This window comes from Cantharellus anzutake (assembly GCF_015039405.1).
Source record: "Cantharellus anzutake strain C23 chromosome Unknown EI90scaffold_282, whole genome shotgun sequence".
Classification (NCBI taxonomy): Eukaryota; Fungi; Basidiomycota; class Agaricomycetes; order Cantharellales; family Hydnaceae; genus Cantharellus; species Cantharellus anzutake.
In genome coordinates this window covers 63472-82025 of record NW_024067232.1, presented here as the reverse complement: position 1 = coordinate 82025, position 18554 = coordinate 63472, and the positions used below count along the sequence as shown (strand labels likewise).

Sequence of the window (18554 nt, the reverse complement as noted above, 5' to 3'; positions counted from 1 at the left end):
AGGAGAAAAATAGACCACTATCTACAACGGGTTAGAACATTAACCGAAGGGTCAACATCAAGAGGAGAAAAATAGACCATAAAAAGAAACGGGAATATGGAGGGAGGATAAGTCAGAGATGGAAGATGCATTTAAATGCACTTCTTTGAGTGCACAGAGGGAAGAATCGCAACCCCCGGTCCATGTGGAGTCCATGGGGGTGTGGACTAATTTTTTGCCTCTGCAGAGATGAAAGGTCCGGTTTAGCGGAGCTGGCTCCGACTTCTTATTGTCCTTCAGAGGCTTGCTACTGGAAGCAGAGTTGAAAGAGGAGGAGGGAACAGGGTCGGAACGAGAGGCGGTGGTGGACTTGTTCGAAGACGTTAGAGGAGGAGGGTTTTGCATGGCAATATTCCGGAGTTTAACTTCCAAGTTCGGACTTTCCAGACTTACCTCGGACCTTGCAACTATTGCATTGTCCTATTCAATTCCGCTATTCTCCCTCATTCCTATTTGGGCTGCTGCTTCTTTTCTATTCAGTCAGCTAGCCATTCCCCACTCCCAACCTCCTTCCTTCCTCCTTGGGCCTTGGCCCTTCATTCCTCCTTTGGGAAACATTATTGAGTCAAACCCTTGACCCTCAGTGTTGTTCCTCTTTCCACCTCCCTTTGTCTCCTTTTGTCCTACCCTTGTTCCTTTTGATTCCGGACCCCTCCTTATATACAATGTACCTAGTAACTTGTAACCTCAGTCCGAAATCGACATGAATTCCCCCAAGAGACTTTCCCTCTGCTAGATCCGAAATTAGGGACCCCTAGGACAACCAGCAATGGCACAGCACTCCGCATGAGTCGCTGAGGCCGAGGTCCTTCCACGCTAAGTCTCCGATTCCACTCCAGAGTCGTCTGAGTCCGCCGGTTCTAACAACAGGAGCATGATCGGAGTCGACGGGAGAGGAGTTTCTAGATTAGAAAAGCTGCAAAACTCAACTGGGTTTCTCACCAATTGACTAGGACCAGGCTGTGAGGGTTCTGGGGACGGTGAGGCAGAGTGTCAGAAACTGTATTCAAGGTGATCACGGGAAGCAGAGCAGAGTATGGTGGCGTGAGTGGTCACTTAGCTAATGAGCTACTCCGTTGCAAGGTGTTGTGGGGGTTGGGACTTTGGCTTCAACGACTTGGCTAGAGCGTTGTGCCATGCGTTCTAGGCTGTCCCGTATTTCACGTTAGTGGGAAAGACCTTGCGGCAACGTTGACTTAAGCTGGGATGAAGTTGAGAGGCGAACTTAAGATGAGAGTACTTGGGGGGGAATTCTAGTCAATATTCGAACTAAGGTACATCGACAGTAAACTACAAGTATAAATACGAAAGGAGAACAGAGAAGGGGCCAGTCAGTCCGGCACAGGACAGGAGCAGGATGGTAAGTATGACAGAACTAAAAGAGCAATGAGGACCAGGGAAATGGAACAGAGGATGGCGAAGTTGGGAGGCAGAATGAATAGGCTGACAATCTAGGTGCCAATATGGTGGCAGATCAGAATGTCAATATACGAATAAATCAAATGTCAATAAAGGAATAACCAAATGTCAATAAGGAGCAGATCAGCAGCGACCATATCAACCGCTAGTTAGTTAAGCAAATAAAATGGTATCGGCCGAATGGCTGAGGAACTCAAGTGGTGGCAGGAGAACGAAGGAGGCGCTGCTATGGGGCCATAGGACGGGAACCACTATCAGTGCCGCTAAGTGATGGGCAATGGTGCGATTAATGGGCGCAAGTAATGGGTGCAAGAATGGGGGCGCAGAAAGTGGTAAGGGTGGGGACTTTGCGGGGCCGTGACACAGAGTTGGGAACTAATGTGCATAGTTGTGAATGAGTGCCGGGGGCTTTTGGTGCCATACAAGACGTGTACTAGTCAGGGAGTAATAAAATACTGTCAGAGACCAGGTCAAGATGAAGGAATGTCTCTGTGGCGGAGGGCTTCAGCCTCAGCAACTTATGCCAGGAGCGCTGTGCCAAGTAACATGTCTGTGCCCTAACTGTTATGGGAATGGACCTAGAATCTTATGGTCCATGACTATAGACAATCAAACCTTAGCCCCTCCAACTTTATTTCTTTGTCAAACCCCATGCCAAGCTTTCCCACTGGGTTTTGGTGCTGGCTGGGGGATTTGTTGAGTTTCAAGGGACTTCCTTTGACCATTATGATTTTTATATTAGATAGTTAGAAGTCATATGATGTATAAGGCAGATGCCGGAACTGTTCTCTTTATCAAATATACAATCTCAGACTATCACCCAGTGATTGTAACTGTCACCCCAGTGTGCCACCACCTGTAAACCTTCCCTGTAACATCTGACTTGGTCAATATTGATGTCTACATCAATATTCTTACAATCCATGAGGAAACCTCAACGACCCGGTGAGTGCTCAGACACCGGACCTCACCCTTCCTGCTCCCACCCCCCACTGGGTGGTTGAGCTCCCTTTCCTACCCTTCCTGTAGTACCCTACCAGGTCCTACAGCCCTTCCTCCCTTCTTGGGAGGGAGAAGTGACTCAAGCAGCCCCAGGATGCTTGGCCACGTACCTGCGGGCCCTAATTCCCACGGTCACTCACTACCGTGCGCTAGTCAACCAACCCGCTTGTCCCAACAATTCACACTACCGGTACACTCCCTTGAGTGCCAAGTAACCGATAGTCGACCACTGGGCTGCTCCCTCACACTACCCACGCTACCGGTACGCTCACATGAGCACCAAGTCACTGCTAGCCAACTGTTAGGTGGCTCCCTCAAGGAGCCCCCATTATACCTGCTGCCGGTACGCTCCTCGGAGTGCCAAGTTACCGTTAGTACACCTGGCCTCCGATCTCCTCCTGCTCTCCCTTCAATGGCTATGCAGCCACCTCTGTCCATGAGCAGAACAGCTCAGGTTGGGTTCCCCGGAACCCATTCCTGTAACACTAACGTAACCAGAACTAAAAGGGGGTAAACTCTAGTCGATTTTATTACTGAGGTGTAACCTATGTACAAGTTGAGTATATATAGTTACAACGAGGGTGGGCCTGTAAATGGTGGGGCTGAGTGGAGCGGAGCTAATGGAGTCAAACATTAGCCAATTGAATATTACCAACAAGTTGGGTTATGGGGTTAGCGGAATGGTAGGCAATAACCCAGAAATGGAAAGGAGGGATAGGCCCAAAGGTGAGCTTGCAGGGAAAGCGAGTGTATTGCCCAGTGGAGGCAGGAGTGCGCTAGCGGATGTCAGAGCTGTCTGGAAGCCTTCAGGGCTCCATACTTAGGGAGGCATAGGTAATAAATTGAAAAGAGGGGTGGTGACCATCGAGGGATACTGAGGTGATTGCAGAATATGGGAGCTCCAAGGTTAGTGAAGAAGGAGCAGAGGTAGTCCAGAGGGATCAGAGGTAGTGGAAGTCGATGGCTGTGGATGGATATGACACATCTGAGGCCCCTTTCAGATGCAGCCCAACCATGGCCCACCAGCATTGTTGCTAGTGACATTCCAGACGGGACTGGTCAGAGTGAGTCTCCAAATCACTTTCATGGGACCATGCTATCTGAACTAATCAAAACTCAAGCTCTACCCCTCAATATGTTGACAGCTGCTGCTGAGGAGCTATACGATCTGATCAACTGGCTTGACTTGAGTGCAACTCCTGAGGCAAGCCCTGCAAAGTGTTGGTCCCCTCACTCAAAAAACTTTACACTGGACCCTGTGCTTGCTTTCACGCTTCAACGTGCTTGTCAGATTTGCTACCCTGATGTTCCGTCTTCAGCCAAACCAGACCACATGTTTGATGTTGACATGTCTTTTGGTTCTAGCAAGTCGCAGGAAACTCCCAAAAATCTGTTCAAAGGGTCATTTAGGAAGTTTGTCTGAGCTATATCCATGAGCAAGGGTGCATGCGAATCACTAATTAAACAAGAGCCAAGCATCACTTCACTATGCCCATATGACTGTGTGGTGTCTTGGAACGAGGCCACCATCAGAGGTTCCTCTCGCATTGATCAACTGCAGGGCATTATGTCAGGGATGTGCATGCTCGCAATGAAGGATGCCCCAGAAACCTAATTGATATCAAAGCTGGGGGACATGCCCATCCCAGCATGCAGTCATATAATGTGGCATCATAACCGACAGCTGCAGATCAGATCAGATCGGAGATGAAGAAGAAAAGAAGTAGAAGCTGATGGAGATATGGGTCATGTGGCAATGCACTACTTACGCTAGCAACCCGAAGGCGTGCCCTGACACATTACCATTCCATTGTCAGCCCATTCCCACAGCAACTCACTGGCAAGTATTCCTCCAATGTCACACAATCTAAGCAAAACATCAGAGTGACTGGTCCATGGACAGCTTCTCCAGCATCCTTGTCGATCCCCAGTCCAGTGGAGAGTGATGACAAAAATCAGTGAGATTATCTGCTGGGCTGCCCTGTCCAATCGCTTTCAGATGCCATCGGTCCCATCCCCAATGGATGGTTTTTGAGCCAAGTATGCACTGTGAGATTTCCTAGCCATGCCTGGATTTTCTTGCTGATTTTTTGTGAATGTCTTTGTCCACCACAGAGGAAAACCGACAATAAAAACCGACAAAAATATCCATTGGAATCCCCTACTTGAGGGCTTTCAGATTCCATTGGTCACATCCCCAATGGATGGGTTTTGAGAGAGGTATGGGGCCGTGAGATTCACTGGCCATGCCTGAATTTTCTTGCTGATTTTTTGCGAATGTCTTTGTTGGCTCTGGTAGAAAACAATGACAAAAATTGGCAAAAATATCCCCTGGGTCCCCCTACTCGAGCACTTTTGGACACCTGTCAGGGCACATACCCTGACTTAGCCTGGACCCGGACCCGCATCTGGACCCACTCCACTTCCCATGCACTTCCTGTGCTGCACGCTCCATGTGCCGCATGATCTGACCCCGGATCCCACCTCATGTGACTTCCGGGTATCCCCGGAAGTTTTCGCCATATTGGGGCCACTGTGGGAAAGTGAGAAGTTAACCTTCTTCTCACTTTCTTACCCACAGTAGGCAAGTGTATCTACTTGCCCCTTTGTTTATATCACTTTCTTACCCACAGTAGCATTGTGCCCTGGGATGGGCTGTTACAGGTCAGGCTCTGGGTTATAGAGAGAGGGGTCATGGGGACCCGGGTTTGTCCCCTGACAACACCATCAGTCCCATCTCCAATGGATGGGTTTTGGAGGATGTATGGGCCATGAGGTTTTCTAGCCATACTCAGATCTCTTCGCTGATTTTCCACAAACGGTATGTGTGATCTGACTGGGAAGATAAGATAATCATTGTGAAATGACACTTATGTACATTCAGTGGTGTGGTTTTCTACCCTTACAACTCTTGATGGTGCTGTCTCTTTTCCCTTCCACTCCAATCTTTTCAAGCACAGTACCAAAATTGTCACTCATCTTCAGTCCATAGTGTTTAAGGAACTCTGCTTCACCCATTCTGCACAGTGGGGAAGTGTTAGTGTTTAGTCACCAAAAAGAGAGGAGAAGGAAGAGACTACAGACTCATCAAATTTCTGGCCAACACAATGGTGCTTGCCATATGTCACTCCATGTGTGCTTGAGTGCTTGCCAGTGTACCATTCCCGCTTCCAGTGCTTCAGTGGCACTCGGAGCTCATTCTCATCCCCATGCAGCCATTGTTTGATGGCATCCTCAAGCATGTGGACTGGGGGAATGGTGGTGTGCTCAGTGCCCGGAGCGGGTTGGCCATCATCATCATGGTGCTCTTGGGGCTGACTGGAGCCTGAAGGAGGGTGGGATAGAGACTGGGCAAGTGGAGAGGAAGGGACAGGGCTGGGGGGAGGAAGGGGGGGAGGAGCACTGGGTAAGGTTGGCTGTGGCCATATTAACTGAGTGGGTCCTCCTAGCTGAACCATTAGGGACGTACAATCCATTACTGTGCAGACATACCAGTAATGTGGTGGTGGAAGGTAACGGGGTGAGGAGGAATAAGATAGCCTATCATGTGCCTGAGTTGATCCAGTGAGACTTGGAATGAAGCAAATCTTTCATCAATGCTTCGGAGCCCATGCCTGAAGTGGTGCATGTGTTCCTCATACCGGCCCATGTGTTCCTCAAAATGGGCCATGTATTCAGCCAGATGGCCAAACTGAGAGCGAGCTTCTTCTGCAGTCATTGCTTTGAGTTGTGACATCGCTCCATTTTGAGACTCTAAGTTGTCAATGTGAACCAGGGCAAGTGAGTCACCATAATTTGTTTCTGTGGTGATCAGCATATCCATAGCATATTTGAGGAGTGTAGATGGCTGGAACATTGTGAGAGCCTTGGGAATGTGGATGAGATATACAGTGTAGACTCACATTTTCTCCAGGTGCCCATCCACCCCACCACTGGCACTGATGAAGTGGCCACCTTCTGAAAACCGGTGCAAGAGCAAACCAGTACTGAAGACCACCACGCCTGAAGCAGTGCGATGTCAGTCTGTCAGTCTCCAGTTGCACTTGCCTTCCATAATAGGCAAGGAGATCATTAACGGTGGTGGTTGAGAGTGTTGAATTCCAGTGAATGTCATGAGAACGGTGAGAGCAGGAGGGAAAGAGGGGATAGTGAGGCTTCAAGGGTTTTCCACTACAATATCGCAGAGAAAGAAACTGAGTCCAGTGCCTCACATGGCAATATGCATCAAGCTCTGGAGTCACATTGGGTCCATCATGCTGGGAAAATGTGTCCATGCCATAGAGGGGATAGATATTGTACCGTGTCCCTATAAACTCGGACTCAGGCCAGCAATAGACTGATGGCCACTGGATTTAATTTACCTTGGCAACCAGACTCATCACTATGGCTCTGTTTTTGCCAGCCCTTGCAGTTCACCAGGGTGACCCACAGATGTGGAAGGCTGTGACTGACTTCCTCATGTCCCCAATCAAGATGCTGAATAAGAATTGAAGTGAGTTCCTCATTCCTATGTCAAAAGATGAAGTATGAATCAAGGGTCGGTACAGCAGAGATGTAGGTACCGAGTCCATAGAGTCCAGCCCAAAGATGTTAGTGTACACAACATGAGGTGGGAGCAGATGTTGTCACGTTGTTTAAGGGTGAAGGACTCGCTGGGAATACTAGGGTCAAGAAAGAGCCTTGCTAATCAGATCTGGAGGACATTGAGCAGCAGTGACAGCCTGAATAGCCTTAATGTCGCTAATCTGGATTGCCCTTGCATGATTCCGGATAGTTCCCTCAGATGTGCACAAATTCTTCACAGATTTGACAAGATCAATGATCAGACTGGATTCACATGGGTTTCCCTGGCACTTTTCAGGATCAGGGTGTGGATGCCAAGTGCCCTCAAATCCTCTAGAGGGGAATCAGAAATGATCACTTTTCACTTTGTAAATTTTATGTCACTACTCACAGTTTCCTGAAGTGCCACTTGAATGCAGAGTGAAGTATGTCTACAGTTGAGACAGACTTGTTCTGATCAGTAGCGCGGAATGTGATGTATGCAGCCAGTAGTTTGGCAGTAATTTCCACAGGTTTGTCGAAAGCAAACGGAGCATCCTTGTGTTGGAAAAGAGATGCCTCCGGATTTGGATCCTCACCCTCCAAGGGGGGGTTACTGTACTTGAGGCAGTTCTCTTCCAACCACTTCTTAGCATTAGTTATCGCTGAGCTATAGTTCCGTTGCGTGGAAGTGGACTGGAGGTGCATATCTATCAATTCCAGTGCAGAAGTGGGGCCTGACCCCAGTTCAGAGTGCGGAGCCAACTTCTTCCGCACATTCGAAGTTGCATGCTTCGGCAGATGACATCCCTTCTTAACTTTGGGCATAGTGGGCACAAGTACTGGGATGGATGAATGGGCCAGCCTCGGCACCGAGTTTCACGTGTCACATCAAAGCACAAGGCCATCGGCAAGGGACACAACACCCAGGGATTGTGTCCGTTAGTTTCTTTCATACCATTGGGGCAGTCCGGAGTCTGACGGGTTTCACGATGCGTCAATTGCCCAAAGAGGGTTGACATTGACAGGCTGGTGATAGGGTGGGCATCCTAGAATGAATCACGCACACACCACACACAGTTACATTACTATCTACATGAAGACTATGGAATGGCCTGATGATGGAGCAGGGGGCACAACACATAGTACAAGTACAATGCGGTGAAAGGGTCTTCTTCGTGCAATGCCACGCATCATCTACACACAAACCTCCTGTGGATACCAGTAATGAACGACCATTGACAATGACATGTTGTAAATAAAGCACACACTTTATAAACAGTAGGGGCATCATCCTGTAGACAAAACCCAACATGCCTGAGCCACGTATCAAGCCCAGGAAAGCATGGATTGAGGTCTGCTCTTGGGACAAGGGCGAGAGAGGCAAAGAGAACCAGTTGGGCTACACAAGACACCGTATTAGTGACGAATATCAACGTGTCATTGCAGCTGACCTCATGACAAGTCCCATGGCTTCACCTCTGACATCTCCAATATTCTCGTTTAATCTAGCAGTCGCGGACTTCTTCAAAGGGGAAGCTGCCTGAACGTGTCTGACTGGCTCAGTACCACGTTGTTTGCTCCACCCAAGGGCACTCCAATGGGTTTTGGAGGCCACGCGTTAACGCGGCCTAGGCTTGCATGTATCTGCCTCCACTGCTTTAGTTAGTTGATGCATCTCGAGAGGGTCTATAGTCTGCGATGGCAAATTCGGGTGTAAGGGGGTAAGACCAACGGCAGAGAAGGAACGATCAATCACAAATGGGGATGTTGGTGGGATGACAGCCAAAGCCGGAGGTGAAATGCATGTAAATGCATGTTCCATGCTCTCAGTATGGCTGTGGTGCTGCTTGGGAAGGCGAGGAGCAAACGCCTTCTTTGGAGTACGTGAGCCATACGAGCTTGGGCGAGAGTTTCGCCGCTGTCGTCTGTGGCACAACTCAGATGGCAAGTGCGTGTAAGTCCTCACAGAATAATCATAAAAGGCCCGAAGGGCAGCAGGTTCTTGAGGAGGTTGAAATGCTGGGGAGGAATATGAGCCTGAACAGCAAGGGCACTCACAAGCCAATGCAAAGCGTGAGAAGTCGGTGTCAGCCCAGTCGTGCTTACTCTGTTGAACGATATCAAAAGCCTCTTTGCCTAAAGCACGATACCGGCGCATAATCTCAGTGCTGCCATCATCGTTATCCCATTCCACAACATCAACTTCAGGCTCGCCTGTTTTGGCGTTCACAATCTCAACCGGCATTGAAGGCACTGGCGACACCAGACTAGACACAGAACTCCAGGATGAGTAGAGAAGCGAGACCAGGAACTTCTTCCATGATAGTCTCGACTCTGGAACCACGAGACACAGACGGTCGTCGATGGCCCTGTCCCCTCACTCTGATCTGATTTCCCGAGGATGAGGAGGCCATACTGGAAGGGCGTGACCACACTTGGTCGAGTCAGGTCAATGCTCGATTGAGAACCTGAATCGCTACAGTCGGTGGTGGGGGGACCTTGTGATTTGACCAGTGCCATGGGCGCGATGCGAACCACTTGAAGTAAGGCGGAAAGCGATGGTTTGGGGATAGAGGGGCAGTGAAGCGAAGGGAGTGTCTCTGAGTGTCTGGACATAGTTATTTCCTACGATGCGAATGGGGAGAAGGTAGTGTCTGGAGCGGCGGTCGTCAATACAATGGTGGTTGGACGAGAACGAGACTCATTTGAGGTCAGGCTTTGATATTTCGCTGTAACTTGGCTGTGGCGGGACGAGAAAAGGTACATGCAGAAACTATACATTCTTCGTTAACGTCAAGGCAACAGAGGAGGCTAGCGACATACCATCCATGGAAACCTCAGAACCCTCCGCGTTCGCAGTCAGAGCGCCAGCTTCAAGGCTTTGCCTCTCGACGAGGAGACCTACGGCTAGAACATCTCACCGTACGTGCCTGGCTCGAATACCATCCGTTGGAGTCGAGCAAAATGGGTCTTTTTGCCGATTGACGGCGGCGGCGACGGTGAGGCGTCAGAAAAGGGCCGTGCGCGCGATTTGCATGTTCCCCCAACCGGACGGAACGGCACCGCACTGCGTTCGAAAGCCCACGAGCGAATCCAACACCATCAGCTTCGTCCAAAACGGCGAGGATGGGATGTTGTGGGTGAGGGAGATACAGCGCGTCCGGGGGGGATGGCTACAGCCCTGAGGAACGGCAGAGATCGATCGTCAGCAAGAGAAAACAAAGAAATGGAGAAAGAGAAAGAGTGCGGCGCACTCACTCGTCTTGTCTTTTTTACTCTCGTGCAGCACCGCTAGGGCTGGGCTGCCGCAGGTACCCCGTCAGCGAGGCGAGGCATGAGCTGGTGAGTGGAGCTGCCGTGGCCGTGCGTTCTGCAACGAGAACGTGACTGTAACGTGACCGCGATGTGGAAGGAAGGGAAGGAAGGGGAGAAAGCCGAATATTCGAACAAATGAACGAAAACGTGGCAGGAGCGCAGGGATTGCACGGTTACATGACATATGGGGAAACACCAACGGAAGCAAAGAAACCGACTTCCCGTTTTTTTCCCTTTGCCCACCACGGCACGGACCGAATGAATCCATCCATCCGTTTCGGGCTCAGGTTTGGATCCGGATCCTCAAATTCCGAGATACAAGTATGATCATCCACAAACGTCACATGATCTTTTTTTTTTTGGAATACAGTCATTTTCCTGCGCGGGTACAACATCCACAGAGACATGGAACAGATAAACACACACAACATCAAAGTAAAGGGTTAAGTGGAGTGAGAGATAAGTGAAAACCATAACTAGGCCATCGTGGAAACGTGCCGAAAGTACTGCAACTTCTCTAGCGCGAAGTGAAGTTCTGGAGCTGCATTTGGCTCTGTCATGAGCGAGATCGGTTCAGGTTCTCGAAGAAGAAACTCCCGCACATGCTCTATGGCGCCAGATGAATGAAGAACCCATGCACAAGCAGCATGCAGGGCAAGGAGACGTGGGTCAGGAGGGGGGACGACCTGACCATCTTCAGTCTTAGCCTCTTTGAATTTGACAATTTTCTGAATCCCGAATGACTTCAGTGCCACATCGCCCCCAGAGTGTTCTGGAGCGTATGTATTATTGGCAATGACGGCACGGTTTTGATCCTAGATAACAGCAAGTCAATCCAAAAACAAGGGTAAAAGGTGGCAAAGAAACGTACTAGAGCTGGCACTAACCACAGGTTGAGGGCGTCAAACTGCTTGTGCGGCGTATCTGATGTTGTGAACACATTCAACGGATTGTCCAGACCATGAATCCCAAGCTCTGTAAAGGAAAACCCTCCAAACCGCTCGATCAATGCCACTGCCTTCTTTGCCCACTGGAACTGAATTAAACAGATTAGGAGATACAGAGACCATGAGGAAAAGCAAGGACCTTAGCCTTTACCCCTTCTGACTGGCCCTCGATGTCCTCCGATAGCGACTTTGTGATAATGTGAGCCACATATGTTTCACCGAGGTCGGGTTTTGTCCGCTCCACATCCATTCCAGTCACGTTGACTTGCTTTCCTCTGAATTCGAGTTGCCTTGGTGCACAACCCACAAAAGACTTATCCAAAAGACCAGTGAAGGCACAGCGATGGTCATCACGAAGCAAGACCTGGCCGAATGCACCGATGAGGGGATAACAACAAGGTCAGTAAAACATACTCACGAGCTGCTTCAGGCTATCATAGGGGGCCCGGCGCCATAGCAGCCAATCTGCGGCCCTTTTCTCTGCTTGCTCGAAGGAGCCTCTGGGACTTTGACCTGGTGACAGTATGGGTGTACGGCCTTTGGGATTGAAAACTAGAGAGCAAGTCAAAAGCTGCTGGAAATGAATAAAAAAGAACTCACACACACGAGTTAGCCCATAAATGTACAAATGGGCGAGCCCAGCCAACATCTCTGCTTCCACCTGGCCCACAGGCTCCAACATCTCTGCTTCCTCCTTGTCTGCACACTCTAACTTTTGTGCCTTGCCGGCACACCCAAGGATCTCACGGGTCAATGCATCACACCCTTGCTTACTAGGTGCCGCAAGCAAACAATATCCAAGGATACGTGCAACCTTGCACGCTGTGAACTGGGCCATGATGTCCTCCGAGTAAGCTTCTTGAAGCTCAGGAACGTGGATACCCCATCCACCCAACTTCTCTAGGGAAAGGCACCGGCTATATGCTTTCCATTGTTCATCGCTTAGCTCTGGCCTTAACTGTTCTGGCGTTCGGGGTAGGGGTTGGGGTTCCATGTTGTTCAGTAACAGCGGCGAAGGGTGTGCTATGTCGTTAGGTGTGAGGGATCTTAATGTCGGCAGAGGCCGGCGATTGGGTGATTTATGAATTGCGGCTGGCTTACGGATCCAAACATTTTGGTCACGAGTTTAAACCATACATTTGTCGGAAAATCCCGTATATCGTTCGAACACCCGGGAAACATTTCATGGTGTTTTATTACAACTATCCAACAGCCGATGAAAATGCATAGGTCAGATGTGCTACCAGTTTATGTGTTATCTGTAGAGAAAACCAAGTTGAGGGCGGCTGGACGAGAATATGGTGGACTGTTATAGACTCTTAATTAGGAAAGTATTGTCACAAAATAGTAAATACATGCTTCGAGGTTGTTCCTCCAACACACCCTCTCAAATGAAGAAGAAAGTAATAGTCTGACATAAATGTATAATGTGGAAATGAAATTCGAAACAACGTTAACAGGAAAGGGATAGGAAAGAAAAGATTGAATGAGAATGAAGCGGTGAAAGAAATGTGGAAGCGGTAAAATCCAATGGATGCGTGGCCAAGGTTGTTAGTCCATTAATCAACAGGGATTTCATGCCTTCCAATTTTGAGTGGATGCCATGCCAGGCAGTCGGTGAAGTGAGCCTTCTCAGCGATCCCGGGTGTTCAACTTGTCCAAAAGTGTGCATGGGGACCAATACAATATTTGAAAGGAGGGATCACCCTCTGAATCCACAGTGTGCTGTGGTAAGGCAGTCGGGGAGTGGCCCCAATGGCCTGCTGGTGCTTGGTGCAAGGTGGGATTGGGTTGCTGCGAGCGCGCTTGGACCGTGGGAAAATGAAAAAATCGTGACGTGGCAAGGAAGGGAAGGGAAATAAGAGTGTTGCATGCCTGTCTGAGGACTTAGAGCAAGGAGAGAAGGGGGGGTGCCAATTACTGCCTTCCAGGACTTCGAAGGGGTGCCAAGTCCGACCTTAAAGATGGGCGCCAGACTGGACTTGCGGGCCCAACACAAAACTTGAATGCCACACACCGGCCTTAACAGTGGGCGCCGGGTTGGACTTTCGAGCCCAAACAAACTTGAATAATTGCCACACACCGGCCTTAATAGTGGGCGCCAGGCTGGACTTCCGTGCCCAAAGACAAACTTGAAGGATGCCACTGTCAGGGCAATAGCCCCGAACCCCGAGCCACATGTAAATTAGATACATATAGTCACGTGGGCAAGCGGGAACCTCCGGGTAACTGCTTACACACCACCGTAAAATACACAAACTTGTATCACTTACAGCCTTGTGTGCTGAGCTACCCAAAGACCTCACACTTTTTTAAGTGTATGAGGTGTGTTTTACAACACAACCCACAACTCTACAATCTTAACATCTGACTCAGAAGCGCCTATGGCACCTAAACACGCCCGCAAGGGCAAGGTCGCATCTGCAGTGACACTAAAAAGAAACGAGCGGTTTATTAAGAAACCGCAATCTCCCATCATGGGAGATTCAAACCAAAAGCCGTTGTCAGACGACGACGAGGATTAACATGATCTGGCATTAGCAACCACCTCAGGGCTGGTCCCTGAAGGTTTTAGAAACTTACGTGGAGTAAGTGCGGGGTAAAATACCCCCAGAACTCCACAACATACTGATCTAACCCAAGCTGGGGAAGATCCCTCACCTCCTCACGAGGTGATCGACTTGCGCGAAAAATGCGTAAGCGCCGAACGATCAGCCCAAAAGCTGATCGGATAGAGTCGCAGGAAACTCCAGGGCCCCACTATCCCCTGGAGTCCCCCCTCACATCCCCAAGTCAAGCCCCAAAGGCAGACAAAGGGAAACAAAGGGAAGAGCCCCTGCATCAGCTATCCGAAAAACTACTGGACTTGTTCCAGGTTCCATCTGAATGGAGGACGGAAAGTGATGATCAACTTCTTCTCAGGCTGAAAGCCCGAGAAGGCGCGAAGATACGCCCTGAGAGCAGGATCTCCCAGAGCGCGGAAGCTCCAAAAGAACTTCCGCTGTTTACACTCCCACACACCATGCCAGACAAGGCAAGGTCACCAACCTTGGAGGAGGTCTCCAAGATAATGAAGAGGAGGCGAACTGAAATGAGGGAGTTCGCTGAGGAAGCCTTACGTAAAAGTAAGGAAAAACCAGCGAACAGACCCCTCTATGAAAGGGAAGCACCCTCCACAACAGCCTCACCTAAACAAAGCGAGCATGGAGTGTTCACTCCAAGAACCCATTCTGGAACCCCCAGAAGCGGAAATGTCAACTGGGGAGAGTCTCTGCTCGCCCAACCAAACTTCCTCCTGGAAAACCAGGAATCGCGCATAATAAACACGATAAACTCGATCCAAAAAAAGATTGAGGAAACGAACCATAATAGTACAGCTCATCTAGAGATAACTCTAGAAAGAAAGGCCAACGCAATCGACACATTGACTGAAAAAATCAGCGAACAAACAGACTTGCTGAAGGAAATAAATTTCTCACAAAAAAGTGAGGAAACAAATAAACACCCCTGGACCACGGTCCAGGACAAATAGAACTCGTGAAAAATTCACGAAAAGAACCACCAGTGAAAGCACACTGGAATATCATCAGCAACTCGACAGAGATGCTAAGGAGATCCTTCTCCCAAGGATAGGAGAAGACGATGCCGAAAGAAGGCATCGTTCAGAGATTAGAAGGAGAATTGGCACATACCAAAGGTTCGGCCAAACGTCCACTTATGACGGACCTCTCGAACAGAGAGGTAACTCATTCACACCCTCTCAAAACAATGAGAGAATACAAATACAACTTCAGGCGAATTTGCCTGAAACCAAAGAAACGCTGCGAGGAAGATCTCCCCCAGCAAAAACCCCCCCAAAGGAGAGATCTCCATTGGATAGCAACCCCGCGAAGGCAGGGGAGCAAGAAGAGTACCTGGAGAAATGGTACAAAAAGGCCATAAGAATGGCTGAAGTGAGAATACTCACTCCCTACCCAGAAGGAGTGAAGCCAGAAGCCCTAAAGAATGGGCCGGCATTCCCTGACAAGAAATGGTCAGGGGAGAACGACATGGAATCATTCTGGCAGTGGTTCACAGAACTACTGGGATTCCTCGCCTCATGAGGATGCAAAGGTCCCCAATTTGACGAAGTCCACCTGGACTGCTTGATTCATGGATTAGGGGGGCCCGCGTTTGACCTCGGAATTAGACTCTGAGACGAAACTCTCCTCAGAGGAGACGAGGGCATGTTCCTCGAAGTTCTCAACATATTGATGAGAACCTTCATCAAAGCCTCCACCACATTGAACGCGACAAAGAAATACCGCAACGTCAAATACGAAGCGGAAAAAGGCCTAAAACAGTTCTACTTAGAACTGTCAAAAGCAGCGTCCCAGATGGTGACGCCGCCAGACCAGGCGTCCTTCAACGCCAGGTTCCTAAACTACATTCCCCTCGAATGGAAGAGGGAAATGATTGCTCATGATAGAATCAGAGCAGACTTCTCCTCAAACGAGGAGATGTTAAAAGCAATATCTTGTGTAGATGAGATAATTGACGGGCTGAAGATGTCTTCAGCCTACAAATCAGGTTACTATACCCGAACAACTACCATGGCAACCACGAGCCGCGGCAGAGCCCTCCCATCAGGAAAGAAGGCGGAAGAGCTGAAACCCAGGGAAAGAGGATACATCCTCGAAAAACTCGAGGAAAACTGACCAAAAGTCAGTTCCAATTTGCAGCAAATGCGGCAAAATAGGGCAAACGAAAGATTGCCCAGGACACAATATAACGAGCGATGAAAAACCAAGGCGCATAGCTGCCATGGAGATCATGAACTCAACGGATGAAGAGTCGAAAGGCTCATCAGATGAGAAACCAGAGAACAACTCTGGTAACTCCGAAGCATCAAGCTTCGAAGTAGAGGACCCATACGAAGGACCTCAATACTCACCCGACTCAGAGGGTGAGGAAGTCAACGTTGGGACCATAAGAATGGGCCCAATGTCAGTCATCGACCACGATGACATAAATTATAAAATCAAACTGGCTGTAGCACACCAGTTAGAAAACACGGCAGACAAAAAAGTTGCCAAAGCCTTGGTGGAAGCACCAAGAAAAGACACCTTGGGGAAATACACCAAAGTACCCAAGGAAAACAAGGACAAAGGGAAGAAGGACCAAAAGTCCATCAAAACCCAGTCCCCCTTGTTTGATGCGAAATTCCGCATCTCAAAAGACGCGGGAAAATACCCCGCAAACAGACCGCTCTCAATGAAGAGAACGCTAACGGCTCACATAAAAATAGCAGGCATAAAAGCCTATGCGCTATTCGATAGTGGAGCTGAAACGGACGCTTTATTGCTGGACTTTGTCCGCGCGGTCCACATCCCAATTCTCCAATTGGAGAACCCAGTCGTCCTTCAAATGGGGACGAAAGGAACAAGATCACAGATCCTGTTCGGAACCAACGTGGACATTGAGATCAACGGCCACGTAGAAAAACACTACTTCGATGTAATTAACATCGACAGATACGACGCCATCTTCGGTGCCCCCTGGTTAAACAAAAACCAGGTAAGCTTGGACTTCCGGTCCCACAAAGTGAGAACGGTGAACAAGGGCAACATAGACACCCTTGGAATAAGCGAAGACCGTGTGACGAGATCACATGGATGGAAAACTCGAGCAAGAGCCCGAGAACAACCAAAAAAGAAGCCCCCCTGACAGGGAGGTGGGATTGAAACACACCTCAGGGTTGTCACGACCTGACATATCCGTCACTTCCCTCTATGCGTCCTAGTGCCACTTGGTCCGTCCCTCCCGCTATCATCCATCCACCCATCTGCCCACCCGTCACCCTCATCCGCACTTCCTCCCTCACGTGCATACCTACCAACCTAGGTTGCCCGCTTCATTGTTGTCCGCCCCCAGCCGGATGGCTTGCTAGACAGCCGGATGGTCTTTTCTCTTTTGTCCGCTTGTGGACTATTGTTCCTCCTTCTGTTTCTTGCTTTCCTTTTGTTGACCAAGTTTGCCGATATTAATTATTTGTTCCTTTCTTCATTCATTAATATCGCGCTTGATCCGCCACTCTTTCCGGGCTGGTGTAACAGGGAAATCCATCCCAACATCACACAGGCTCACAGGGGGGACAGTAATCTCCTGCCTGCCTCTCTCAATCTCACCAAAGGTCCTTGTAGTACGGTGTTGTATAGTTGTGGCTGTGCAGTCACGGGACTACCCCAACTACACTCGCCAATGTATGTACATGAAAGAATGAAAGAGCACTGTTTTGTAGTGCAAGGGTTTATCCCTGCAACACCGGTCCTATTTAGTTACTTGTGTTTATAACGCGTGTAGGTTACACCGGATGTACCTTAGTTCGTATATCAACTTGGATTCCCCTCTAAACTCTTATCCTCATCGTAAGGCTTCTGTCTGAAATTGGGACACCAATGTAAGAACGAAGCGCAGCGCTCCACCTGAGTCGCTGAAGCTAAAGTCCTGCCCCTCCGACCTTACGAGCCCGGACGACTTCGTGCGCCTTGCGGGTCACCCGGATATGTGTCTGGCACGTTCCTGACAAGGGTAATCAAAAGAAAATACCCTGAAGGTTGGCCCAATCCTAGTCCGGAAGGACTAGAACTTCCAGATGTACCACACCTGGAAGGTGTCTCCATGAACAACCCCGAGTTCGAAATACTCAGGGAGTGGTGGAGAGAAAAATTTGAAACCATAATGGCGCCAGCGCCATTAGAAATGCCTCCCTTGAGGGAGGTGAACCATCGAATCCCGTTGAAGGATCCGAACAAGAAATTTCGGGAAAACACCCCGAGATGTCCCACAGCACTGCAGGAAGCACTAGCGACCAAAATAGATCGCTATGTAAAAGCAGGATGGTGGTATCCCACGAACAGCGAGTGAGCATGCCTGCTACTGTGCATCTGCAAAGCAGATGGATCTTTGCGCACAGTAATAGACGCGAGGAACCGTAACTCAAACACAATCCTTGACATCACACCAATGCCAGACATGCAACTGATCCAAGAATCAGTTGCCAGAGCAACATACCGATCCAAGATTGATATGTCGGATGCATATGAACAAATACGCGTGGATCCAGACGACGTCCATAGGACGACATTCTCCACGCCCCACGGGACATACAACTCGAACACGATGCAGCAAGGAGACTGCAACGCTCCCTGCACCTTCCAGCATGCACTGACCTGGGAACTACGAGGAGAAGTAGGCAGATGCCTACATGTCTGGTTCGACGATATATTCACCAGCACAAGCTCGGTG

General features: G+C 49.3%; 3 protein-coding genes across 3 annotated transcripts; 1 reads left to right on the top strand and 2 right to left on the bottom strand.

Moving 5' to 3' along the window:
• Positions 1 to 3430: 3430 nt before the first annotated feature.
• On the top strand, positions 3431 to 3883 carry EI90DRAFT_3139765 (uncharacterized protein; the record flags this gene model as incomplete). Its single annotated transcript, XM_039064940.1, has 2 exons — positions 3431 to 3524; positions 3582 to 3883. 2 exons carry the CDS (start codon positions 3431 to 3433, stop codon positions 3881 to 3883), a joined length of 396 nt encoding a protein of 131 aa, XP_038907611.1.
• A 4724-nt stretch (positions 3884 to 8607) lies between these two features.
• EI90DRAFT_3101752 (uncharacterized protein) lies at positions 8608 to 9185 on the bottom strand. The gene is made up of 3 exons (XM_039062571.1): positions 9112 to 9185; positions 8972 to 9024; positions 8608 to 8698 (listed from the first exon to the last, which is right to left on the bottom strand). The coding sequence occupies exons 1-3, from the start codon at positions 9161 to 9163 to the stop codon at positions 8624 to 8626; spliced, it is 180 nt and encodes a 59-aa protein (XP_038907610.1). The 5' UTR covers positions 9164 to 9185; the 3' UTR covers positions 8608 to 8623.
• A 1467-nt stretch (positions 9186 to 10652) lies between these two features.
• Positions 10653 to 12359, bottom strand: EI90DRAFT_3006951 (uncharacterized protein). Its single transcript, XM_039056379.1, has 5 exons — positions 11868 to 12359; positions 11686 to 11819; positions 11407 to 11631; positions 11192 to 11356; positions 10653 to 11135 (listed from the first exon to the last, which is right to left on the bottom strand). The coding sequence occupies exons 1-5, from the start codon at positions 12259 to 12261 to the stop codon at positions 10797 to 10799; spliced, it is 1257 nt and encodes a 418-aa protein (XP_038907609.1). The 5' UTR covers positions 12262 to 12359; the 3' UTR covers positions 10653 to 10796.
• Positions 12360 to 18554: the final 6195 nt, after the last annotated feature.